This window comes from Eublepharis macularius, chromosome 19 (assembly GCF_028583425.1).
Source record: "Eublepharis macularius isolate TG4126 chromosome 19, MPM_Emac_v1.0, whole genome shotgun sequence".
Classification (NCBI taxonomy): domain Eukaryota; kingdom Metazoa; phylum Chordata; class Lepidosauria; order Squamata; family Eublepharidae; genus Eublepharis; species Eublepharis macularius.
The window spans coordinates 647,835-675,313 of NC_072808.1; the positions used below are offsets into that span (position 1 = coordinate 647,835).

The 27,479-nt window shown below is 43.6% G+C and overlaps 1 protein-coding gene across 1 annotated transcript in view; it reads left to right on the forward strand.

Moving 5' to 3' along the window:
* Positions 1 to 7,015: 7,015 nt before the first annotated feature.
* Positions 7,016 to 27,479, forward strand: part of SUZ12 (SUZ12 polycomb repressive complex 2 subunit) — a 29,246-nt gene continuing 8,782 nt past the window's right edge. The window contains exons 1-10 of the mRNA XM_055003591.1: positions 7,016 to 7,558; positions 9,286 to 9,332; positions 9,415 to 9,479; positions 11,909 to 11,977; positions 18,682 to 18,731; positions 19,946 to 20,031; positions 20,875 to 21,106; positions 22,150 to 22,252; positions 23,987 to 24,092; positions 24,962 to 25,139. Coding sequence (XP_054859566.1) covers positions 7,204 to 7,558; positions 9,286 to 9,332; positions 9,415 to 9,479; positions 11,909 to 11,977; positions 18,682 to 18,731; positions 19,946 to 20,031; positions 20,875 to 21,106; positions 22,150 to 22,252; positions 23,987 to 24,092; positions 24,962 to 25,139 — 1,291 coding nt within the window. The 5' untranslated portion in view covers positions 7,016 to 7,203. The remainder of the gene's footprint in view (positions 7,559 to 9,285; positions 9,333 to 9,414; positions 9,480 to 11,908; positions 11,978 to 18,681; positions 18,732 to 19,945; positions 20,032 to 20,874; positions 21,107 to 22,149; positions 22,253 to 23,986; positions 24,093 to 24,961; positions 25,140 to 27,479) is intronic.

Consider the following 27,479-nt stretch of genomic DNA (forward strand, 5'->3'; position numbering starts at 1 on the left):
ACTCAAATTATGGGAGTGCTGTGCCCCTCCAGACAATCGCAGGGAAGTGGAGTTATCTGTGAGGATGTGCAGATGCCTGCAAGCTTTTTCTGTGTAGTTAAGGACATTTGCAAAGAATTCTGGATTATCAGAGCCAGTATAGAGCAGTGACGAGAGTCATAAGAGGATCCAGAAGGTCTGGGTTCAAATTATCCACCTGCAATTAAATTTGCTGGAGGACATTGAACAACTTTCCCCACACACTTGTTGGGAGGATAAAATGAAGGAAGGAAAGGAACCCTGGACTTCCTGGGTGAGTTATTTATTTACGCCATTTACTGTCCGCCTTTCTCACTGAGCCTCAGGGCGGATCACACAGTGTGAGATTAGTGCAGTCAGTATCACGGACATTTCCATAAACAAGGCCGTGATGAGTAAATAGATACAAGTTTACAAAGACACAGCACGAGCGGGAATCCAACACAACATAGTGGTGAAGTCTATGATTTCCCAGCACATCTTAATCTCAGCCGAACTGGCTTTGCTTCTGAGAGCTGACAAGATTGGGCCCACGGGCCATCCAGGTCAGGGTATATTTCCAATAGATTTAAAGAAAAAAAATCCACCAGGGTTAAAATAGCTTATCATTGCTCAGGGCTAAACATGAGTACTCAAAGCACCACTTGGCTGCATTTCTATGTGCATTTACTTGAGAGTCAGGTCCCTTGAAAACAGTGGAATTTAATTCTGAGTAAACACAAATAGGATTGGGCTGCGCATAAATGTGAACAGGAAGTGGCCGGAGAGCACGTGGAGCCATTCCTTGGCAACCTCCCCGCTTGGTCCTTAACTCTGGGTCCAGCCATACGGCTCGCTGGCCAGGATGTTTTAACCTCAGTCAGCTACAAAAGAAGCAGTGACTTCAGACAGCATCCCCAGGCCAATTGGACCCTTTTTGCATTCAGCAGCAGGGCTTTTTCAGCAACTCAGGTCACCCATCCACATGTGCTTCGTCCACGTGTCAGCTCAAGTTAAGGAATGCTCAGTTTAGCAAAAGCAAACCGTAAAGCCACTGTAGTGAGCTTGGGGGCTGTGCTGACTACAACTCAAGGGGAGGTGTGACTTGGGAATTAGGACTTCTGCATCCCTTATTGCGTTTGTTTGCCAAACCTAGCATTTAGACTCCTAACCTCTGTGGGATGTGAAGTTGGACACAGATGGTGTGGTTCATTTTTCTATGTGCCTGCCTTCTGAAAGCAAGAAAAGGAAAACAGTTTTCCTCTTGAATTTTTTAAAACTTTTAAAGCCGTTTTTAGGTGAAAATACTCACCTACTAACATGCTTTTACATGTTAAGTTATGCCTAGGCTGTGCACAAAGGAGGACCAATCGGTGGTCATGCTGGTCTGTCTGTCATTAGAAGTCCTTGTTAAAGCTTGACAGAGCTTTACAATATCACAACTGATATGAGCTCACAGGCAAAGCTGAAGCCCCTGTGTATGACCCATAGCTGCGAGGCTCAAAGCAGAGCAGAAAGCAAGCAAGCAGCGTATGGCAGAACAACGGCATTCCAAAGTGGGCCCAAAGCCTCCTTGCTAAAAACACAAACATGGAGTTAGACAAACCAACATGTGGAAAAGATGGAGACAAACTAGCGTGTGACGTTGCTTGTCTCTTCTAGCTGCAACTCAGCAGCACCAAAAAGAATGTCTTGTTCGATGGTTGTTGTGGGTTTTCCGGGCTGTATTGCCGTGCCACGGCAATACAGCCCGGAAAACCCACAACAACCATCGTTCTCCAGCCGTGAAAGCCTTCGACAATACAAATGTCTTGTTCCTCGGTGTGTGTGTGTGTGTGTGGGGGGGAGCCTAAATTCAATGTATCGATAAAAAGCCCAACTGAGTGATCCTTAGAGAACAATTAACATCATGGGATGTCAAATGTATTCAGACGAAACTGACAGATGCAACTCATGGCAGGCAAGGAAAATCTTGGACCAACCAGAACGCTGCACAGTAGATTCGGAGTGAAAATCAGAACACAACACGACATGTCCTTTGTTCTCCCCCCGCCACACACACACCCATTCAGAAAGTCTTATTTAAATGCTTCCCATGTGCCTTTCTTATATACATCAGGCAAATTTACAGAAAAGACCTAGTACACATTTTTAAGAATAGGGGAGCCTGGCTGTGCAGTTCTCTGCACAGTTACTCTTGTCTAAGCCTGTTCATTTCGACAGGCTCAGGCTGGTGTAACTTTGCACAGAGTCTCTCAGACAGGGGAATAAGTGGGAGAAGTGGGGAAGAGACCCCCTTCCGTCCCACACATTTCATTGCTGCTGCAACCTTTAGCCACATATTTGCTGAAGAACAAATTGGCCATGAGCAAATATATCAAGCGGCATGCCTTCGTGGCACAACTGCTTGTAACTGGCCTCTAAGTCAAGTGCTACTAATTCCCATCAAAACACGGGACAACATGCATTTTCATTAATTTCAGGAAAAAAATCAGCTAAATTTAAAATAAATACAAATATAACATAAACCAGGATACATTTTAAAAGTAACAAATTCCAACCCCCACCCCGAAAACTTAATAGTGGCCCAATATTATGAACTAGTCACATTGCAAGAGTTTAGTGCTACCCTTTGCTTTTTCCCCCTCGTAAAAGAGATGGTTACTCTCTCTTGTGTTTTCTCATGAAGAATCGTCTCTAACAGGTAATATCTGGTCAAGTCATGCAGGATATCCTTCTTAAGTTGCACACTTGCTGGAAAACTGAAGAAACACGGTGTGTGTGTGTGACTCAGTGACTAATCAGTGGCGGAATATTCAGGCATCCTACTTCACACGGGGAAAGGAAAGCAACCCCATAAAGCTCTCTGACATAAACAGAAACAATAGGCATAGATTTCCTTTTGAAATCAAAAGGGAATGAATGAATGAATGAATGGGTCCTGATCACTCCCCCTCCCCCCTTGAACAAGCAAGATTCCAGAGCTTATTTTCTGCTGAAACAAGGGGCATGAAGCTGAGTCATAATTGCCTATTATTCATATTTAGAACCAAATGAGCTGCTTCAGTTGCCTCTGGATCTGAGCACAGAGGGGGCAGAACATTTTCTGTAAGTGGCAGCTGGCACTACTGGAGTTTCCCCCTTGCTCACATTTGGTTAACCTCTGAGGTTCACTGTCTTATCTTCCTCTATTACCGTTTCAATGCAGAACCCATTCATACTAGCTACAATGCATCAAAAAGTTGCCTGCCTGTGATTTGTAGACTACTAGAACTGTTTCAACATCTTTTACTAAGGCAACCATTTGTGTTTTATTCACAGCTTGCTTGCTTGCTTGTCATTCTGTCCGTTGCGCAGCTTCTCCTAATCAGAATTACACTCTTCTAAATCCATTGAAGTCAGTGGGCTTAGAAGGTTAAAACTCTTCTTAGGATAGCTCTACATGTACAGCCTTTGGTTTGGAAGACAATTTCTATTTGCCATGCCTTTTTTACTCCACTTTTTGGAAACAAATCCCATATTATAAAAACTATCAATGCAATTGGGCTCCAAATTCTGTGAAACGGTGCTGGGCTTTCTCTTCTGCACCTGGAATTGCAGTAAGACAAAGGGGAAAGAGGGCTTTGTGCTGGGGTCTAATAAAGGCATTATTGAAGGGATTACAGATGTTTGGGTTTGGGGTACATATATATCTGTGCCCTTTACAGGCAAGGAAGAATAAGTAAGGAGACTGTGTAGGTATTAGATCAAGATGGAAAAGAGTCCAGTAGCACCTTTAAGACTAACCAACTTTATTGTAGCATAAGCTTTCGAGAATCACAGTTCTCTTCATCAGATGCATTGAGGGCAAGAAGAAACTGGTCAGATATAGAGGAGGGGAGGGGAGGGAGGAGTAGATGCAAACAGCTCTCAAACAGCTCCTTCTGATATGGAGATCAGTTTGCTTCTGAAGAGGAAATCAGTTACCTGTGATAATGAGATAACCATTCATGGTCCCTATTCAGTCCCAGCTTGACAGAGTCAAATTTACATATGAATTCCAATTCAGCAGCTTCCTGTTGGATTTTGTTTTTGAAAGGTTTCTGTTGAGCTATGGTGTCCTTTAAGTCCTTGACGGAATGTCCTGGTAGATTGAAGTGTTCTCCCACTGGTTTCTGGATGTTGCCATTTTTAATGTCAGATTTGTGTCCATTTATTCTTTTGCGTAGAGGTTGGCTGGTTTGTCCAATGTACAGAGCAGAGGGACATTGTTGGCACATGAGGGCATATATCAGATCGAAGGATGAGCAGCTGTAAGAGCCAGAGACAGTGTAGTTGATGCCATTGGGTCCTGTAATTGTATTCCCTGGGTAGATATAAGGGCAGAGCTGGGGATCACGATGGGTAGCCGGGTTAGTCTGTCGCAGCAGAAAAGAGCAAAAGTCCAGCAGCACGTCTAATGACTTTTGTGGTAGGGCAGGAGCTTTCATGAGTGCCTTGGTATCTGAAGAAGTGAGCTGTGGCTCATGAAAGCTCCTACCCGACCACACATTTTGTTAATCTTATAGGTGCTATAAGGCTCTTGCTCTTTTCTACTATGTAAGTATTGTACTGAAAAAATAGGATGCTCAGGAAACAGCAGGCGGGTTCAACTCAGGGATTGAAGCAAGAGCTGATGAAAAGGCCATCAGAAAGACAGAGCTAAGGGAAAGGTTACAAAGTGAGAACGTGATGTAAACGGTTGACAGGAAATGAGGCCATGGGTGGGTGAGTGGGTGGAAGTTAAGAGAGTTCATCACACAGTATAATATAGCAAATGCAGAGTATTATTCACTTTTTAATTTACAGACGCAGAACACAACCTTATGTGAGTTTTCAGCTCCCACATTACGCAGTGAGCATTTTTTCCAAGTTGGCAGGTGGCATTTTGCCAGAACCCACTCCAAGGCGGAAAGCACGTGAGCCACAGCAGAGTTTATTATCATATTTGCAAGTATAGAGCTTACTCATTAACCACGCAGAAATATCATGGATACAGTTCTATGCAAGAATTGGCATTAAAGAGGGAGGAATTACCTTGTGTTTAAGATCAATTTGAATGCCTCTTAATCTCCTGCCTTGCTGGGCAGCCAATCACAAGGCAGCTCAACCCTGTAATCCGTATAAATAAATCCACTGCCCTCAAAGAGGGAGCGGCAGTAGTCAGGCACTCCTTCACTACGCTGGGATCGAGTGCCAGCCAGTCTCCAAGTGCCACGGCTGAGGTGATCACGGGGAGAGAAGGCAGGCACTCCCTCTGCAGTGCTTGCACAGCAAGGACTCGTCCTGGCAGTATCTGGAGGTTGTGTGTAAGATTGGCAACCTCTATCCAATGGTGGCTGGGTTTGCCCTTCCCCACCAGCTGTGCCTGGGTGTTGCTACCTTATATGCTAATGGGTTTTACCAGTCAGGAGGCGAGGTAAACATTATAATAAATACAACTGATTATACACAAAAATGAAATCCAAAAATGAAATCCAAAAACATACAGGAAAGGCAATCCTCTCGTTAGAACTTCTGGAATGCCTAGTTGTTTTATTTTATTGTCTATCATCTGGGCTTCCTCTCAAAAACACACTAAGCATTATTGCTCTTGAATATATGGCGGCCAGTCTGAGGCCAATAGCTTTCAGGCACTAGCCTGGAAAGGGGTTAAGAAAGAGCCCCTGAGGCCTTTCCTTCAATATGCTCCATCATTTCAGACTTCTGAGGCCTGTTGTACATAGATAGCAAAATGAGGGGTAATGAAAGATGGCCTGTGGTGGCCCCCACCCTGTGGAACTGCCTGCCTGAGGAACTGCCAGCCCCCACTCTCCTGGCTTTCCGCAAACGATGCAAAACCGAAAGATTCAAAAAGGCTTCTCACTCGGAATAGGAGGGTTGCATTGCAGGGAGGGGATCTCAGATGACCTGCTAATGAGTTAGGGACCAGAGCCCTCACCACTCTGTTGCAATGGATTCCTCCGGATGCCGGCTCTTTGCAAACTTGTATCTGTTTACTCTGTGGCACTGTTTATGGAAATGTGCCTGATATTGACTGTATTCATCTCGCACTGTGTAATCCGCCTTGAGTCTCAGTGAGGAAGGAGGTCTCTAAATGACATATAAAATAAATAATAGTGGTAGAATGGAACACTCTGCCTCAGATGGCAAGTGAGGAATTACATTTTTCGGTGTTTCCCAATACGACTCATTCCTTAGAAGCAGAAAACAGCGCTAAGTGTGAAAAGCTAGGCCTCTTTCTCTTTTTGTACTCCAACATGAATAATTCCTTACAAGCAGAAAACTAGCACTACAAGGGAAGAGTTAAGCCAGGACTCCCCCTCTATTCCTCTGGGCAAGGAGCCCCCCGCCGCCCACGAAGGAGCAATGAACCAGGACGCCCCCGTTGGGAAGGGTCCTCTGGGGTCATCCAGTCTAACCCCCCTCCTGCCTCGCGCCCCGCCGACCCAGAGGCGCCCCACGCAGCGCTACGAAGCGGCACAAAGGCCTGCACCACTTCCGACCGCAGGGGGGTGGGGGGGGGGCGCTGCTCCTGAGCGCGCTTCGGCCTCCCTTCGCCCTCCCTGACGGGCTAGCTTTCTGCGGGCGCGGATCGCCGGGCTCCTCCGAGGCAGCGGGTCGCTCTTCGCCCGAGAGGCGGGGCCGGAGGGTCGCTCCGTCCGGGCAGCGCCGCTCTCAGGCGGGTCGGCCTGGGCCGGGAGGGGGGGTCCGCTCGGCGGCGCATGCGCGGGGCGGGGGCGGGGCGAGCGGCTTTCCCGCGAATTCAGTTCAAAGGAGGAAGGGGGGCGGGGAGGGGGCGCGCGCGGGCGGCCGGCCGTGAGGCGCGCGCTCCAACCAAACTCTGGCGAGGGCCGCCGCTGCCGTCACGCCTGGGCGGGGCCTCCTCCGGCCAATGAAGCGGCGCGGCGCCATCGCGGGAGCCAATCGGGGCGCGGCGGAGGGGGCGGGCGCGGCGGCGGCGGCGCCGTCGGGTTTGGCTGGGCGGAGAGGGCGCCTGAGGAGAGCGGAGCGGAGCGGAGCGGGCGGCGGAGAGGCTCCGAGCGCGGCGCCGCCACTTCCTCCTCCTCCTTCCTCCTCCTCCCCCTCCTCCGGCTCGCCCGCCCGCCTGCCCGCTCGGCCCCCGCCCCGGCCTGCGCGGCCCCCTCGGCCTGCCCCCTTCCCGCCCGGCGCGGCGCGGCGGCCCTCATGGCCCCTCAGAAGCACGGCGGCGGAGGCGGAGGCGGCGCGGGGCCCAGCTCGGCGGCTCCTAGCGGCGGGGGAGGCGCCGTGGCCGCGGCTGCCACGGCGGGCGGAGGCGGCGGTTGCGGCGCGGGCGCGGGCTTCGGCGGCTCCACCTCGGCCGCCACCCCGGGCGGCAAATCCGGCGGCGCCGTGGGAGGCGGCGGCGGCGGCGGCTCCTCGGGTGGCGGCGGCGGCGGCGGCGGCGGCTCCTCGGCCTGCTCCGCGGCTGCCGCCTCGGCCGCGGCCCTCCCGCCGGTGAAGAAGCCGAAGATGGAGCAGATCCAGGCCGACCACGAGCTCTTCCTCCAGGCCTTCGAGAGTGAGCCTTGGGCGGGGGGGCGGGGGGCGGGGGGGGTCTAGAGGGAGGGCTGCAGCGGACCCCCCCCGGTTCTCCCCACGAGCCCCCCCGCAGCCTTCGGGGCTTCGCGGGGGGGGACCTGAGGCGGGGCTGTGGGGGGGGGACCCCGGGGGGGCGGGATGGGGGCGGGGGGAGGCGGCGGCGACTCCCCTGCCTTGCCCGGGGGCTGGTCTAGATGGCCCCGAGGGTCCCTCCAGCCCCCCGGCTCTGGTTCGCTGCCTTGACGAGACGCCTGCCCCCCCCTCCCGCTCCGAGAGGCCCGGGGGAAGGGCGCCTCTGGCCCGGGGGGCTTCGGGGGGCTCCTCCTGGCCCCAGGGCGCCGAAGCCTCGTAAGGCGATACCTTGTTGTTTCCTCCCCGTGAGAGTTCCTTCGGAAAGGGGAGCCAAAGATCCCTCCTGAAACCTGATCTTCGGGAACTGTTTTGCTCCGTTTTAAAAAAAACAAAACTGGCAATCACATAATTAGAAATCCACACCTTAAATACCCCGATGAGGCACCGATGTCAGAAACACGGTGTGTGTGTGTAAAAAGTGAGTGCTGAGGAGGGGGTCAAAGTGGGTGGCTGGAATTATTGTTTCCTTGTTTATGAAAAAGCCCCGCTTCGTGTTTAAGTTGCATCATAAAGAGAAAAGGTATTGACCAATTGCAGTTGAGAACAAGGGATGGATGGAGAGCTGGGGAGGAAAGCTCAGTAAGTGCAAGATGCTGCTCAGGTGCTCTTGCAAGAGCGCCCATCTGTGTAGGACAAGCCCTTGTTTTTTGTGTTTCACTTGCTTGGAGTGTGTTTGGGCTGGAAAGGTTTCACAGTTCAGTTCCCACAGACTGTGCTAAGGAGAGGGCAGCTTGAAAAAGTGCGTTGTTGTGAAGAATCTACAGTGTGGATTCCCTTAGTATAGTCAAAGCATGTCGTCTTCTGTTCCTCAAGAAAGAGAAATCTTGTAGATTGAAGTGAGGACAAGTAAGCCTTCAATATGGTTTATGACACTAGATTTGAAAGCTGGATGGAGCTGGAAGACGAGGGCATCAGTTGGTGTGTGTTAAGTCACTCCCCCACCCCCAGTGATTGAAAAGTTTTCTTCGTTGTAATTAGATTTTAACAGGCTTTTAAAGGAGTGATATGTTGTAAATAGACAATTCACTGCACAAGCAGTCTTTTATATCTTGAGTAAGCACCTAACTGTTAATGCCCTCCCTCCCTCCTAATGTATTGTTTAGTTTTCATGTGCAAATATGTTTTACAGAAAGAAATGGTTGAAGTTGTTTATTCACAAAAGTAATAAAACAGCTTGTATACAAGGCTTAGCGATGTGACTTTTGGTAATTCAAGCGTCAGCTATAGAAAACTAGGTTAACATTTCAAAACAACGTGGGCTTCATTTCTGTAAATTGATGTTATAAATCTAAACTATTGGCCATACTTTTGTATTCTAAAGGTGTCTTTTTTATATATCATGATGTACCACATTTAACAATGATGACTGCTGTGGGTAGCTATTGATGCTATGCAGTAAACATTTAATGGCAGTAGCAGTTCATAGATTACTGTTAAAAATTCTTATTTCTCTTCATAGTCAAGGTATTTGCTAAATCTGGTTGAACAAAGAATATTGTCCACTCAGAAGTATGTGTTTGTGGAAGAAGTAGCAGAAATATCAAATTAGCTGCTTTGTTTTCTTTTCTCTCATAGAACCAACACAGATATATAGATTTCTACGTACGCGCAACCTTATAGCTGTGAGTAACAGTTAATCTTTGCTTTTAATTTTAGATGCTCCTTAATGGCAAAGTTTGATGGACTTTTTCTTTTGTATTTCAGCCAATATTCTTGCACAGAACTCTCACTTACATGTCCCATAGAAACTCCCGAACAAATATCAAAAGGTAACTTCACTCCATAAAGGGCATGTAATTAAACATTTTAAATCCACTTTATGCAAATAACAACAATAGTATGCAGTTGTCAGTGTATGATATATAAAATGTCACTACTTCTATAATGGGGACCAAAATTATGGTGGTGATCTTCAACTGGGCATGACCGTGTGCTTGCTGTGTTTATATAGTCTTGTCTTGAAGTCATCATTTGTGTGTGGTGTGTACTGTGAAACTGGAAGTGGCAGTTGTTTGGTAATCTGCTTTCTTGATGTTCAGCAATGAAAAGTGTTGATAATTGTATGTGGCCAAAGATGTTAAGCACATTAACACAAACCAAGATGAGAAGTACCAAAATCAATATACATCAGATGTCGTTTAGAACATTTGCTAATTAACACTGAATAGTGAGTGTCATTTAATAGTTGTTGCCTGATCTACTGTGCCATAAAATCAGTGCTGCTTTTCAGCTGAGTTTTACTAATGTCAGGAATTGTCCATGCACATTTCATATTGAGCTTAATTTTATTGTAATGTTGCAAAAATCAGTTTAAAAGGTTGCCTTTTCTAACTAGGGGTCCAATAATTATTTTAATCCTTAGCCTTTGATTTGGGATCTGAAAATCTAAAACCAGAAAATATAAATTGCTTTTATCTTTTATCCCTTGAAGTGTGTTACATTGTGTTTATTTTAGATAAGGTTAACTTTGTAACTTCATCTTGAATGGAATTGGTGGCTCAAAACATATTTGATTGTGTTATTCTGTGCATCCGCTTTTATGAGTACGTCAAAACTTGTCTGAGTTCAGAGAAAATGAAGAATATATAGGCATTAAATTTTGAAGAGACGGCCTGTTTAATGTGGAGATGATTATGTGGATTCGATAAGTATGTAACGGAGCTGCTGTTTAGACCATTAAAAGTAATTGCTCTCTCTTCCCAAAGAAATACGGGAATATGCATTTAAGAAATATAAGCAGATATTTATCTAGTTATCTAGGCCAATTTGATTGGACTTTTTGGAGAATCATTTTAAAACTTCAGGAACGTTAGATGGGTTTAGATACAATAACCAGATCTGTAGCTTTTGGTCCAGGCGTATGGATATTGCATCAGGATTCTTGATTATGGTGCTGTGGTTATGTGATGCCGTCTTAGGTAATGCCCGGTTTCAGTGGGGGTCTAGTGGTCATTACTGCTATTGGGCAGGGGTAGCTAGATGTCTACTGCAAATCTTGATTTTTCTTGTATTAATTGCATTTTGGAAGACTGCTTAGTCTGTGCTGTGGTCCTTTGGAGTAAATCCTTTTTTCACAATTTTCTTTCAATCCAGGTTGTCTTTGTGATGAAGTGAAATAAAGATTTTCATTGGCAATTTGTTTTATTGTGTGTAGCATATCTCCCTGCAGTGCACTGAAGGAACATGAAACTAGATTATTCTGTGCTGTGGCTAATAGTTAAATACTATATTTGATTATGGGCTAAAATCTTAACTGTAGTGTACTTAAGCTGTGCTTGCATGTAGTCCCTTGCTTAAGTAAGCCTTTGGCATCAAGAGACCAGGATGGTGAAGCTTTGGGGACTGGAAAAATTGGTTCTTTGTTTTGTCCTCAGTCTCTGCTGCAAATGACTAATGTAGGCAGGCTAGTAAATTTGAGTTTTCTGTGTGTAAACTAGTCGTTTCACCAAGTGACTTACTTGGGAATGTTAAACACCTTCAAGAAAATATTTAAGAGTTGTAATGCTCTTGGTGCATCAGCATTTCTCATTCTCATAAAAATCAAATACCACTCCAGCATATAAGGAAACTGGAGTATTTAGCTCTCGGCTTAGAGTAGGTGACATTCGAAAATAAATTTTGCTTCTTGCAATTCTGAATACATTTTACAAATCATGGTGCCCAACACAGTTTAAACCTAGAAGGGACTTGTACTGTTACTTTTTACTGACCACTTCTGCTTAATAGTGCCGAGAAGTTGTGTATAAGCTGTTGAGGGGGGCGGTCAAGTATACTTGCTAGTTTGACAGCAGCTCCATGAACTGAACTTTTGTTTGGATGAACATCCCTGGAAAGCAGAGTTTCAAACAGTCTGAAATTCTGTCGCAGTTCTGTGTTATGCCCATGGAAATATATCCCAATAACTAATTTTCTTTATTATAGCTTTGAGAAATATAATTAAATACTTGTACTATGTAGTGGGGTTTTAAGCTTGACAAATACAGATTTTAAAATCACTTACAGGACTTGATGATCCTTTTGTTGGAAAACATACCCCAGCTTTGTATTCAGAATTTTAAAAATGTTTCACTTGCATAGGCCTCCAGGTTAACGGGGCAGGGGGGAGGGGAGTAGGTCTGTAAAAATGTATTTTAGAAGAAATATTTATGAAAAAGAATTGTACTCCGTGATGAAAATTTAATCTCTATTTTTATTACAGGAAAACATTCAAAGTAGATGAGATGTTGACAAAGGTAGAGAAAATGAAGGGAGAACATGATTTGCAAAGGTAACATTCACTTCATCAGCATTCGTTTATTAACATTCATTTCCTCACTTTTCAGGTGTCATGTCCAGCAGAGGGCAGATTTCGAATGTATGCACCTAGTGTTCTGGTACAGGGACAGGACGGGGAGTCTGTTGGTATACTACTACCCATACTGCCCGACGGGCAGACAGGGTCTCGGACTGGATGTTGAGGATGTCCATTTTTTATACTGGGGGCCTTCAGCATCCACTCTGAACCTTCTTTATCTGGTGTAGCTTAGGACTTTTATGACCCTTGTAGCTACTAAAGGATAGCTTAACAATTGCCTGTGGTAAAGCCATACATGGGTTTTTCTTTATCAACATTAGGTTAAGTTCAGGCTTTTAGGAATGCCTAACCTGTACAGTGGTGGAGCTGATTAGGATGGACAAATCCTAGAGTCTGATGGATGTGGATCGCTCTCTGCCAGAACTTGGCATGTTTCCCTGTTGTCATGTCTGGGAATCCTGACAATGTCATGGTTGAGCTACAGACTAGGAAGAATGACAGGTGATTACTCCTAATTATGCGCACACACCCTATCTGAAAATGCAGCATTCAGGGGCTTGGTGTGCTGAAGCAGCAGGAAGGATGGGTAGAGCAGAAATGGTGGAAGACTCGGGTTTGTTCAGCTGGCCCTGTGTTGCAGCCCGTTTTGAGGTCTCATCTGCTGGTGATGGCAGAGAGCACCATTCGTTACATGTGCACTGTACTGCTCAGCGAAGCTTTTCATGTGGTAGATTTTCTGTTCAAGTTCCAAGTTAGCCTTTATTGGCATATAGCAGCAATTCAAGTTATCCACTTACAAAAAAGAAAGGACAAAGTTAAAAGAATACTGCATTACAAATGCATAAATACATTTAGAGCTTTGATGCAACTTCAAAGCAGAATGGAGAAACTTAGCCACCTTCTCGGTGACATCATGAAAGGAATTGTTTAACAGTATAGACTTTGAGCGAGTCAGAGCAATCCATCATACTAGCTAAAACAGATTTTAAGTATGTTTGACATATACCAGCATACAAATGACAGTGCAAAAGAACATGTGTAATTGACGCGACACATTTTTGTTCACATAAACAGCATCTAGCTGAATAGTCTATCGTGTTAAATTTGCCATATAGAACGGCTGAAGGCATAGCATTGCACCTGCCCAAAGAAAATGCTCTACGAAGATGTGGCACCTGCAGGGGAGATAAATATGGGGCCATCTTCCCTACAGTGAGAGGGGCTTCAAAGCTCAGGGGAGAGCAGGTTTTAGTAGCCAGGCTATATAACTTCTGGCGCTCAGTATCTAGCAACCTACTCTTAATTTGATGAAATGCAGCGTTTGATGTTAACATAGGCAGTGAGTCCACAGATATATCCATGCCTTCCATTTTTTCCACGATATACGCTGACCAGTTTGACACATTGGACTCTGAAAGCATTTGATATATAAAGCTCCCAGGGTCAGAATTATAATGTAACCATAGCCAGTATTTAAATGTCATAAGCCATGCCCTCGTTTCCACTAAAATTAAACCAGTTTCTAAGCAAATAACTGCATATGGATTTTCTTTTAAAATCTTGTCTGTGAGTTGTCTGCTATCTGTCCCCTTTGATTTATTTGCAAAGCACTTTGTACAAATAATAGTCCACTACAAATAATAATCCAGAAATTACATGTTTTTTCTATTTGCAAGCACTTGGATGAATTTCACCTTGTGCATCCTGAGGACACAATGTGCCTGGGTCAGTTTGGCTAACCGCTTGCTAGATTCTTGACATTCATGGTTACCTGTGTCTAGCTGCATAGGTCTAGTAGGTGAAAACCTTTCCATTAAAAGGGGCAGTAGTCATTATCTTGTAAGAGGCAGCAATGAGGTAACTCTTTAAAGACCTACTGGACCGGTATAACTATCACCCTGTGATAATTCCTTTCATTCTCGGGCAAGGTGCTTGCACATGCGATGGTAATTCAGTTCCCATCTAGAGGCCTATCAGTCAGGGTACAAGTTTAGGATTGATACAGAATCCCCTTGGGTAGGTGACCTGTGCTGGAAGATGAATGTGGGAGTGTGAGCTGTCTGAGACTCACTGATCTCAGTGGCTTTTTGTTACCATTAACAAATCCCTTTGGATCATCTGACTAGTCTAGGAGTTGGGAGCACCACTCTGTTACTATGTGGCATGTAGATCCTAGACAATGGTGCTGTTCCACCTTGTGGCTACATTGTGATGTATCACAAGGTTCTGTCTCTTCCCCCCAATGTTGTCTAATGGCCACATGACATTTTTAGATGAAGCAGTTGGGGGACTTGGGTGAGGTGTTCCCAGTATGCTGAAGAGGCTAGGCTGTTCTCGCACGGTCTGGCTCTGGAGTCACTCTAGGAATATTGAGGGCCAGCAATGGATTCTTATAGGCAGGGAGGCTTGGCCTTGGAATGGGAAGCTGTCCTGCTTCAGATGACGATGCGCTCTCCTTGGGAAGCAGGTGTGCCTTTAGGGGCGCTGCTGAATGATGGGGTGCTGCCTGTGGCCAGGAGCCATTTTCACCAGTTTCGGATGGTGTGCCGTGTGCATCGGTTTCTGGGAAATGATGACTTTGGTATCATTTCAAATTTGTGAGTAAACTTTAGAGCAGCTGTTCTCAAGCTTTCCTGTCCCACCAGTCAGATGTGGCTCGAGGAACTGCCAGTCGAGAGAAATACCTGCAGAAATTGTCTACTCCCCCCCATAGGCACCTTGTGAGAAAGAGAGTGCGCATTCTGCTTGTGCAAAGGAGTGTGCATTCAATCTGTGTTTCTTTAAAAACGGACATATAATGGCATGATTTTTTTTTTGTCAGTGGAACTCGCACTTCATATCATATACTGGTATAACACAAGGCTGAGGATAGTTTTTTTTTTTCTTGCAGTAGGTACTTTGCTTTAGAAATCAGCAAGAATGGACTCAAAATAATTTGTAAAAACCCAGGTGTTAGGTACAACAAATGTAAACAGTCTGATGTAAGGTTTCTACCTTATTTGTTTTTTCCGTTCACATTCTGATTTTGTAAGAGTTAGGAAGGGCTGCACATGTGGTACATTTAGCTCAACTTTGATGGAATATGTTTTCTTTAAAACATGTTTATTCTGTGCCCTTGAAGCAATTTACAACATTAATATGAATAGTATCATAGCAGAAAACTATAGTTTCCAAGAACTAAAATGTTTAAAACTATATATATCAGAGCAAAGAAAGACAACCTTTTAAAACCACAACAGTCTGTGGCAGTAAGAAGGGTCTTGCCTGGTGTCTAGTTTTAACTGTGATGAGGCACTGCAAGAGAGCCATCTTTTACTCTTTAGGGAAAGGCTGCAGCTGACCCACAAACTAAAGTTAGTTAAAGGTGCTGGGTGTCGTATGAATCAACCATATGCCAAATCGTACTGTTACTCCATCAGCTCACTGCAATATACTTAGACGGCAGCTGTCCAGGCTCTCGGGCATAACTGTCTTTCTCAACATCTGTACGTGATATCCTTTAACCAGAAGTGGCAGTAATTAATCTGGAACCTTCATGCAATGTGCATGCCTTACCCTATGAACATCACCTCCAGAGTGAGCTAGCATGTAGATATGGATCAAATAACTTTTTCTCAACCATAAACCTGTGACTCCTCTTACATAAACTGTGTCATTAATCAACAGTACTCCAGTCTTGTCTAGATTGATCATAATTTTATTGGCCTGCTTTTTCTGCCTGTAAACACCAGTTAGAGATATATGCTTTGATCCTACAAGGGAGGTCAATACAGTGAAACTACCTTCTGCATCTACTTTGTTGCTGAATATGGAGCTAAATATGTAAACTGGATCCAGTGCATTTCCTATTTAATCTGCAGGGTGTGGCTTGGTATGAACTGTCCAAGACACTTTGCCCTGCAAATAGGAATGCACTTCCCCATCTTGCTTCATTAAGTTGCAAGCGTCTTGTTGTACAAGGTCTCTTTGTAGCACTGGGGAAAGTGTACACGTTAAAGTGTTAGCTGTCTATGTCCATGTATTGTCTGGGATATGACTTGCATAGTGTCTCATGGGTCCAAAATGATGCAAGTAGTTTTGTGCAGTCTGTTGGCTATTTCATGTAAAGAACATCTCAGTCTTTCTTGAAATGAGATAAAAGCCGAATAGTTGCTTGTAATACTTTTTTGCCAGTATGTTGTCTAAGATTCCACAGTTGGAAGAAGAAATTGCTGTCAGTTTCTAACGAAATGGCTATCAACAAATAACAAACACATTAAAGCTTCAGGGACAGCATTAAGCAACTGCTTTCAGGAATCTGACTGAAATAGCTAACATTCTCTCCCAAAGGTAAAGGTGGTAAGAATAAGTCATGCACAGAATGGAAAATAAATCAGTGGTCTTAAAACCCAAATTGGTTTTATTAAAAAATAACCTTGTTGAAAACCCGAACACAAATTCTGTTTTGAATCCCAGCATAAAATGCATCCACAACACCCTTAATACGCACACTGTGTAATTCTGAGTAGGGAGGGAATCTTGGGGACACAGTGAAAAGCTGCTGTTCTAAGTCAGTTATTAAATATAGCAATAATGCCTGTTGTGTGAAGAAATATAACGGGCTCTAAAAAACTGACTCGGCAAGCCCCCTCCCGGCAGCAAGCTGGTGCTTGGTAGTGGCCTCGAGGCCACAGTCGTCGGCAGTGTGCCTGCGCGAGGATAAAAAGTGAGTCGCTGCCAATACAGATTGCCTTTTATATAGTAGGCTGTCATGATGACTGATATATTATTTGACGTTTGGGCCTGGAGACTGACAGCACATCTTGAATGGTAACGCTGTCCTGAAATTCAAGGGAAGGTATCCTGCACCTCAGTAGGATTATATCCTGAGCTTACAGTTGAACTTCATTTTATGCCTTGTAACAAATTTCGAATTGGTAATAAGCTTTCACATTTGTTGGCTCCTTCTGTCCGACAAAATGGATGAGCATTCTTTACAATGGGTTGTATCCTACCCCTCCTCTCATCTAACAGAAGAGCCTTTTACATCAGAGGAACACACGTCCATTAGTTGAGCAGAATATAGATGGTTTTAAAAAATGGCCCAGTAACTGTTGGACTTTGCCTCTAGAAAGTTCATGGCCTGATTAAACAATACTTTGTCCCCAGTGCTCCATAGACAAAAAGGTAAGTCCTATTTTCATATTGGTTTCCCCCCGTGGAGTAAAGTGAATCATTAGAAAACTCCCCCCATTCATTCCTTTCTACCCGCAGAAAGGGAAGCGTGTAAACCCAAGACTTGATGGCTCTGAGGATTCTGTCTGGGCCAAAGTATTGCTTGAACATGCGATTAATTTGGGTGGTCTCCCCAGGCATATGCACAGCTGAGGAAGACGGAGCCTTTGATCCTAAGCCTCGTTTCCACTTGCACCCGCTTAGCCTTGTTGCAGCGGTGGCCCTCCAGTGCAGGGAATCCCGTGGTGTCAGGCAGCAGGCAGCCAATGGAGAGACAGTGGCTTTGCCTGAGCAGAAGTTCCAGGGCCAGGAGGAGCAGCCTCCACCTTGGAGGAAGGGCTGCCTTCAAAACGGACAGAGAGGAACAGAAGTGGAAACAAGGCTTGGGGTTCAAGCCAGCGTGCCATTAATTTTGCAAATACCCCCCTCCTTTGTCTCCCCAAATCTATGGTGCAAGGCTCCATGAGCAGGTGTTTTGGAGAGCCTCCTAGAGAGTATATCATGCAACAGTAAATCATGCCAATTTATCAGTCTTCCGTTCAGGAAATATGTGAAGTATAGAGGGAAACATCAGTAATTAAAATTTGTTCATGTTAAATTTATTTACGCATGTTCCCACTGTCCTGGCTTTCTGCAAACTATGCAAGACTGAATTATTCGGGAGGGCTTTATGCTTAGTTTATAGGGCTGTGTCATAAGAAATAGCTCAGTGAGATGCTGTTCTAAAGGACAGGGTCTGTAGACTAGGAAGATATACTCCTGCTGGACAGTTTGACATTGCTAAAGATGTCATGTTGATTACTTTTGGTTTAATTCAGAAAGGTTTCATCTATGTGTTTGGCTTTATGCTCATTTTCAAATTTGCAGCTGCCATACCCTGTTGCGTCTGTTTTCATTGAATGTCACAACTGTTGATCATACTGTATTTTTGTAGTGAATGTCCTAACTATTGATTATATTATATTCATTTCCAGTATGTAATCTGCCTTGGATCTCAGTGAGAAAGGCGGACTATAAACAAATAATAAATTGGGAGTGATTACAGTCACTAACAAAACAAATGTTAAAAAGTCACTCTAGACATTCTAAGTGTTAAAGGTCTTACAGTGCATATGAAAGAAGCTCGGGCTTTGGTAAGTCTCTTGAGAAAAGTAACCCTATCGTTGTGGAGTAGCCAATGTATAAACTTCTGTGCTCCCAGTTTTTTCTAAATTAAGGGTGCTTTATATCAACTTTGGTCTGTAATGGGAGGTACTGATCATGTATAACATCCATGTGTCTTTATCTAGAGCTTTTAAGTGTTACTGCTTCTTTTCTTTTTATCACACCATTTCTTTAACAGAAAAATGTAATATCTCCCAAGTGTTCTGTTTCCATATGTGTATTGAATAAATAACTGAAGAGTTATAAACAGAATATTCCATGTGCCAAACAGTAAATTCAAGTTTGTTTCCTTAATTTAGTTTGTCTGCTCATCTGCAACTCACCTTTACTGGTTTCTTCCATAAAAATGGTATGTATTCCATTGTTTCATCTTTTGGCAGTGAATGGCACTGAAACAGGGGAATCTGTCAGTAGTACAGTTTAAAAACACAAGAAAAACTCCAAATAGAAAAAATCATACAGAATCTAGCAATTCCTGCTTCTGTATCTAGTTTAATAGTCTTGGCTGTTCAGTGAAGTTGTAATGGTTTAGGGCCAATCCTATACATTCATTAATTAACCATTAAGGCTACTGAGATTTTTTTTTAGTGCCTAAAAAAATCCTAATATGTGGAAATTGCATTTTCCCATCCTTAGATCTTGTCCTTGTGCTCACATTAGACTTCTAAATAAGATTTTTATGGGCCACCCGGAGCTCGTGGACCTCTGTGTAATCTTTCACTGGATTGGTTCGAGGCACTCTGCGCATCTATAAAATCTGTTATGTGGTTTCAAAGTTTGTGGTTTCAAGGTTTTATAGTGTTCTATATCTTTAAATGAAGTTCTTCAGGGCCTGCAAGACGGAGATGGTCCCGCCGGGCATTTGGTGGGGGCTGGGCTGTCCTCCCGCCGGCCATACCACTGAAGACCTTCCACCACCCATGCAGGACAATGCTGCATTTTAATATTTTATACCTGCCAATTTTAATTGTTTATGATATGATGTTTTAATGTTTTTATAATATTTTTATTGTTTTAAGCTGCTGTTAAACCGCCCTGAGCCCGTCTGACGGGGAGGGCGGTCTAGAAATGCGATTAAATAAATAAATAAATCTATAGATAGATGATTTATTTGCTATATCATTTAATCTCTTGGGTTTAACGACTGAGAGAGCTATACAAGGGAAAAATTGTTGGCAATAAATTCCTTATTTTGCTAACCCTCTAAATATAAGATGCAGTTAAATATTATCCAAATGAAAAATATTGTGAAATTACACATTGAGTTGGTAGTTGAAGGATGTTTGTGTGGGAAAACTGTTTCCTGAGCTGAAGAAAATAAGGTAGTGCTAGAAAGAATGGAAGTATAATGTATTACTTTAAAAGATCTGGACCCTCCCATCCAGCCTCAAAGCTATCCTTTGTCTCTTGGTCAGATATTCATGTAGAGGAGCAAGCAGGTAGGCAGAACTGTCTCCGTGTCACACCGCTAGTCCTAGTAGACACCGTAGTAATGTTTTCTAACTATTCAGAGTAGAAGGCTTGCTTTTTTCCCCAGTATTTAATCCCCCTTCCTTTTTTTAGATAAGCCATTGCAAAACTCAGAAAATGAACAAAATTCTGTAACCCTGGAAGTACTACTTGTAAAAGTTTGCCACAAGAAACGAAAGGTAAGTTTTCAGGGTGTTTTTTTTTTTGATAACTTGTAAAGCTATAGTTAAGAATATAACCTAAATTGGGGATTGGCTACCCTGGTTTTGATTTATTTTACTAATATGTGCGTGGCAGAGCTATAGGAGATGGACAGAGTGTTCTAAAAAACTGTTAATGTTTTGTTGATTTGCTTTATATATTCCATTGTATTTATATTTTCTGGTGTTGCACTTCTTAGTACCCTGTTATTATATTGCTGCTTTATTATATATTGTTGCTTTAAAGTAATCATGTATAGTTAATTTGCTTGATGAAAATCAAATTAGTTTGCCTGATCTTTGTGCCTAGCAGTTTCTAAAACTCCTCTGTTGCATAATGTATTGCCAATGTGTACCTATTTTACAAATGCAACTTCATGTTTAGATTCACACTATCAATTTTGCATACTTCAGCAATCATGTTGGATTAAATATTAAACAGTTGCCTGTTTAGCAAAACTTGCTTTCTAGAAAGACACTTGTGCTGATTCAGGATGAATCCTATCCATTACGTTCAATTGCTATTGTCAGACTGAAAGCAGAAAATTTTGCTTTAGTGTATGTCTAAGTATTAATATCATCTGAACTTTTGAAGGCAGAGAATTGCTTGCTTATGACTTACCTCCAGTAGGTTTAAAGAATTCATCTTTACCACTTATGCTGGCATTATAGTATGTTTTATGGCCAGACGGTCTTGTGTTTGTTCTTCTGTAGTCTTCTAGTGCTTGAGATACTGTAATGACATGTTCATGATTGAAAACGTTGTGTTTTCACTTTTCCAGAGTCACTAACATGGTCTAATTGAATTTTATTTGTGTACAGGATGTTAGTTGTCCAATAAGGCAAGTTCCTACTGGTAAAAAGCAGGTACCTTTGAATCCAGACCTCAACCAAATGAAACCGGGCAGCTTTCCATCACTTGCAGTTTCCAGCAATGAGTTTGAACCCAGTAACAGCCATATGGTGAAGTCTTACTCATTATTATTCAGAGTAACTCGTCCAGGAAGGAGAGAATTTAATGGAATGATTAATGGGGAAACTAATGAAAACATTGGTAAGTATGCATAAAGTCTATTTGGAACATTGTTCATTTAATCATTCTAACTGAAGAAAAAGGTAAAAGTTTCTTGAAGGTATAGGTAGAGCAAGAATTTTTAAGGATATTAACTTCTGGTTTAGTAGTCTAGAGTCTAGAGCTTCAATTTTTAAATGCTTATAGAGGGCATCAAATTGAGGCGTGTGTGTGTATATATGAACTGACTGGTTCATAGAGGAGATAAGCAATTGTTAACTTGCTGTTTAGTCCCTAATGGCTAGCAAAATCTTCAGAAGCTATACTTTTGGCTCCCTTTGAAACCGATCTTAAAATGTACCCCTGAAAAACTGGCTTTTTGACATTGTAGTCAATTCTCAGGGCATGAAGTAAATAGAGGACAGCACACTAAAAATAGAGGGAGCCATGCCATAGGATGAAATATTGGGTTTGGGGTGTTTTAATGACCCATCTCATTGCTTGAATTTCCGTTTCTCATGGGGAATTTCCAGTAGCAGCCGTAAATGTGTACCTTGGCTCTGCTCATTGTGGCCCTATTCATGCAGAGCGTCTGGGTATAACTGAAGGAAAACGTAACTTGTTCCTCTATATTCCTCAAGAATAATAGTCATTTTCCATGTGCACATTGGAGCCTCTTTACTTTCGTGGGGATGTATAGTGTGGCTATTTATTTAGATTTAACACTTACAGCGCAAACAAGCTTAATGTTTCTTTTGAATCTCTGCATCATGTCTGTTTACATAGTCAAAGAAGATTTGAAAAGAATTGACATGTCTTTTCTGAAACACAAGTCCTCTTTCAAAATATATCTGCTTAGATGTAAAATCAATCACCATTGTCATTGGTCTCCTCTAGCTTCACTTTACACCATCTTTTTGCCAGTACTAGCACATTGTCCTTCCATTAACTGGCCAGAAGAATACAAAGATGTCATTGTCTGGGCATTGTGACCCTGTTAAATCAAATTAAGCATCTCTATCACTAAACGAGCACGCCTGTAAATTTATTCCCCATAACTAGAATTTTTAATGTGTTAAAAACAGATGTTAACGAGGAGCTTCCAGCGAGAAGAAAACGCAATTCTTCCAATCGTGAAGATGGGGAAAAGACTTTTGTAGCACAAATGACCGTATTTGATAAAAACAGGTAACTTAAAAAAAAAAAAGATATTCCTGTCACAAGTGCTTCAAGCAAGATTATTTCTGAATTTCATTTTCATAACTGTCCTTCATTCTAATTCATGCTTCTTCTTTTGGAGATTCCTCTTTCCTAGAATTTTACCAGGAATGACTGAGGTGTGTTTGTTGCCTCACCTCCTTTTAAAATGGTTACTATGCCTTCATAATGGCTTGGATCCAGTAATGCAGAAATGTAAATGAACTTAGTGCAGAATCTTGTGCAACAACTAATGTTTCCTCCCAACAAATTACAGTTCCCAGAAATTGGTTACAGGAGATCTTGCAGAAGCGCAGGTGGGGAATACAGTAAGACGACCAGAATGCTTGGAGTTAACTTTTCCCCCGAATGCAAACTGCCATTCAGTGGAAGGAGAGTTGGGCTATCCCAGATAAGATATGAAGGGGAATTCCATGAGAGCAAGCGCTTATTTTCTCAAGAATGGCAGCAGAATCAAGGACTGGCCTGGTCTGGCCCTGTGGATGCTCTTCCCAGTGAGGAGAGAGTCTGAATAGTAGAGCTGGACTGATCAGAATCCGAATGTCTCTTTGGAGTCTCTCTGAGCCTGCATTTGAGCAGCAGCAGTAGGCCTTTCGGTGATCAGGGTGGAAGTGAACAATTCACTTCAAGTATTCTCCTAATATTATAGGAGGGTCTGAAATCTTCCCGTGCCTGATTATGTTCTAAACCCAGTCAGTCATTATTATCCCCGTCTGCTTTGGGATCCAGCTTGTCTTCAGTCAGGAGAATCTCCATCTGATGACCTTGGTTGTTGCTGCATAGGCAAAGTGTCTCCCTTTCCAAAGGGAAATCCCTTTGCCAAAGTATATCCGTTTGTCCACCCCCTCTTGCCCCCATAATGGCAGCCTGTGCTGCTGGGGCAAAAGAATTTAGGAACGGCGTTTGAGCTTTTTAAGGGCAGGCTGCCCTGGACCGTCTAATGAATGAAGAGTCTCCTCAATGTTACAATATGTTTAGTGATTAATACATTATTAAATAGTTCGGTATTATAAATGATGCCTTTTAAGTTAAACAAAATAGGTTGGAGTTGGACTAGATGACCCTAGAAGTACCTTCCAACATTATGATTCTATGATTCTAAGTTTAGGTTTGAAAGGGAAGGTGTATAGCATCTGCTTCCATTTCCCCCCAAATAAGTTTTTTCAGAAAAAAAGCAGCACCTATCCACCCACCCCCAGCTCTTAAAATTCCTGAGAATTTTGTATCTCTAGTTCTGTCGGGGGAAGGGTCTGTCATGCTGCTTAACACTTACGAAACTACTAGGACATACTGCCTGAGAGGTGGTAATGCACTGTGTTGTGCTGCCTTAGCATGAAAATTCACAGGTTTGGTTCCAAACAGATGGAGGATCTGTACTGTGGCTTGTCGTACCTTTGAGGATGCAGTGGTTTGGGTCACAGTTAACCCAGAGTAGACTTCATAGCACGGGCATTTGAATGTGCGGCTGTTTCTGAAGAGAGTATGAGAGTTGTAGCCTGTGCAAATACAGACCCAAACTGCGCTGTGCTTCCCTCCAGCATGCCGCCCCCCCCCCTTGTGATTGGATGCTAGAGCAGCACTTCCCTAGGCTCGAGTGAAAAACATCTGGTTGGCTGTTTTACCTTTCGGGAGCAGGGCAGCCTCCCGTCTATCACAATATGCCATGGAATATTAGTAAATGCGTATCTCTTTTTCCTATAACAGACGACTTCAGTTACTTGATGGGGAGTATGAAGTTGCCATGCAAGAAATGGAAGAGTGCCCTGTTAGCAAGAAAAGAGCAACATGGGAAACAATACTTGATGGGAAGGTATGAGGCATTACTTCCAGTCTTCAAAATACAAGTAGTGGTTGCTCTTATAATAAGCTTTCAGTCTTTACAACAGAAGAGAGGAGGCCCGGGCTTTTTTTCAGCTGGAACGCAGTGGAACTGAGTGCTGGCGTCTCTTGAAAATGGTCACATGGCCAGTGGCCCCTCCCCCTGATCTCCAAACAGAGGAGAGTTTAGATCGCCCTCTGCTCCACTGAGCGGCACGGAGGGCGATCTAAACTCCCCTCTGTCTGGAGATTAGGGGGAGGGGCCACCGGCCATGTGACCATTTTCGCAGCGGGTGATTTAAACTTTTAAAAACTCTCCCCTTGTTCCAGCGGTCCTGAGTTCCACCGCCTCTTTTCCTAGAAAAAAAGCCCTGGGCTAGGCATACATTCAGCCAGCCAGCCATTTCTCCCCTCCCAGTTATCATGTTGGTCTGGCTGGCAAGGGAGAAGGAAGGAGGACAGGACTCTAGGAAAAGACAAGCCTTCATGACATCCCTCTTTTTTCACCATCTGTGCAAAAAGGATGGAGGGGGCTACCTGCAGACCAGCAGTCCAGCCCCTCAGCTGCACGGCTCACATACATCTGAAGTTACTCTTTTCCCTGGACACTGAATATCTCAAGACTTCGCCACAGGAGTCCAACATGTATTGACAGGGGAAATGTGCCATACTACATGACATTGCCACCTCAAAGCCATCTTGCTACTTCCACCCCAATTATGTATGATTTGCCATCAGTATGATAAAAGGTCTTATTTTTATAACTTTCAGTTTAAGAATTACTGTGTTTGACTCGGCACTGGCGTGTCTCTAGAAATGCCTTCTGTGAAAGTCTCATGGTGTCGTATGTTTTTGTTTCAGAGGCTGCCTCCGTTTGAAACATTTTCTCAGGGACCAACACTCCAGTTTACCCTTCGATGGACGGGGGATGCAAGCGATAAACCTACAGCTCCTATTGCCAAGCCCCTGGCAACGCGGAATTCAGAGAGTCTCCCTCAAGAAAATAAGCCCAGTTCTGTGAAAACTGCTCATACTATAGGTAAAGGAACATTTAACATTGGTAAATGCTAATTATGCAAGCACCCCCTTGTTGCAGTTCTTAACTGTTCTAATATGACTGGCAGGCAGACTGCTAATGTGAAATCAAGCAGACTGATAAAATGTATGCTGGTTTCCGTAGCATTTGTTCAGAGTTGGGAAGGATTATTCGCACTTGTGCTGAAATGCACTAAACTGATCAACCATCTGTGTTTGACTGGGAGGTGACCCTCGTGTATCAGAATGCAGAACATCCATGCTTGCCTCCTGGCAGGCTAGTCTGGGGGAGATTCTGGCGCTGGCCCAGTTTCGAGGTGGAGGTGTTGACCTGTAAAGCACCTGCTGGTTGGATGTAGCAGAGGAAGGGGTTTTCGTATGAACCTCCTTGCATTCTGAGACCAGTGAATAAAGTCTTGTTCTATGTTCTAACAGTAGCGAAATCCACAGGAGCAAAAGCTAGCTTTTTTTCATTTAAAGCATTCTTTAGAGGTTTTTGCCTAGGGAATTATGACTCTATTCTTCGACATACTGTTATTTAAAGAGCTCTATATTATTCCGGTTTAAGTTTTCCTGCAGCGGAATGTTACTTTAATTCACTGTTTTACGGTCTGATAGTTTACTGATGTGTTTTGCTATTTTCTATTTGTATGTTTCTTTAAGCTCGTAACTTGGGAAAGTGATTCAAACAGGTATTCTCCTGCCCAGCTACCCCTCAGGGTAGTAGAATGCAGAACAGAAGTTGAGCTGTATTCAAACACTTTTGTTACTTTGAGCTTAATAGTATGTAAGCAGACTTCAGTGTAACTCAGGTTTATTGTAACTTATTGAGTGTAACTCAAGTTAGTTGCAAGCCAACTAACTTGGTGAATTCTGTGTCCATATTTACTGTGATGCGTCCAAAATCTTTCCATTTACTTTGATAATTAAAATGCAGAACATTTAGCTGCTGTTTAAAGGATGTTACTTAGTTACCTGAGTACTGTAGTGAAAAGGATGCATTCCGGTGTCGAGCAATAAATCTTAGAGCTGTCAGAATGTGATTTTTTTTTTTAAAACACTGGCTGGAAAATACAGTTGGCACCGCAGCATGGCTACACAGAATAATTCTAAGAGTTTCCATTTTAGTATTGAACAGTCTATATATGAATGACAGAAAACTGAACATTGGAGATTTTTTAAAATAGAAAGGCACTTAGGTGAATTTGGTCTGAATAATCCAAAATTATTGAGCTGTCCTGTAAACTCCACCCACCCACCCACCCACTTGCCCCCTTTTGGAGTACAAACATTTGTATTGTGAGAGAAACCACTACTCACAGTGTGTGCAGTCTCTCTTTAACCAGTCAGCTGCATCTTCGCATACTCAGAAGCCTATTTTAACAAAAGAAGAATAATTTTCATCAGTGGTACAGATTTTTAAAGGCTTTCAAGCTTTGCCTTTGGGTGTTGACCTTTTTCCTGACACTTTTTCTTTTTCCCCTCAGCAACCTGTTAGCGCTTCCTGTAAAGGCTTCTCGTAACAGATTGGGAGTCAAGATTCAAACTGTAAAAGTATTAGTATTTTAAAATGTTTCACTAGTTTCAAGCAATGCTGGAAAACTTTTCTAAGAAGAGATTCTCTTTTGACAATTCTTTACATAGGAATTATTAAAATTGTGTGTGTTTTTCAGGGATCTAGTATAAAATGTAGAACTTCAATAATGTAGCATCGTGCATTTAGAAGACCATAACAGTGATGACCAGGTCGCATCAGAAACTCCACAAAACAGGATATAATTGGGGACACTGGCAATACTGTACTATCACACTGATTAGTTTCAAGTATATAGAGTACAAGGATACAGTTCTGTTTTGTGAAGTTGTTGCAGTAAATGTCATTGAAGACCTAAGCCTGCAAACGTCCTAACCCTGAATGAGGCCGTGAAACTGCTTGCTTCTGTCCAGAGGACAGAGGAGGGACTTGACCTTCCAATTTACAGCGGGGGGTGGGTGGGGCACGCACATGCTCTGAGGCTGCCCACCAGTGCCTCTCCTTCGAACGCTAACAGGCAGGGCAGGGAGGAGGAGTGGGAAGCACCACCACCCTGATAGCGGGTGGGATAGGCAGGAAGGGACAGGAGCAACTCTCCCCCCTCCCCTGCTTCAGCCAGCCGGGCAAGCAGGCATGCAGGTGGGTGGGGCAGAAAATGCAGCTGCTGCCCCCCCCCCCCGCCCCTTACTAGTAAGCGATGTGGAGGAAAAGGTGGGTGAATGAGAAGGAGCTGCCCGCTCTGCTCTGCTCTGCTCTCACTGCTGTGTGAGCCCTAGAAAGGGGGCAGAGGAAGGAGCAGCCAGTGCTGCC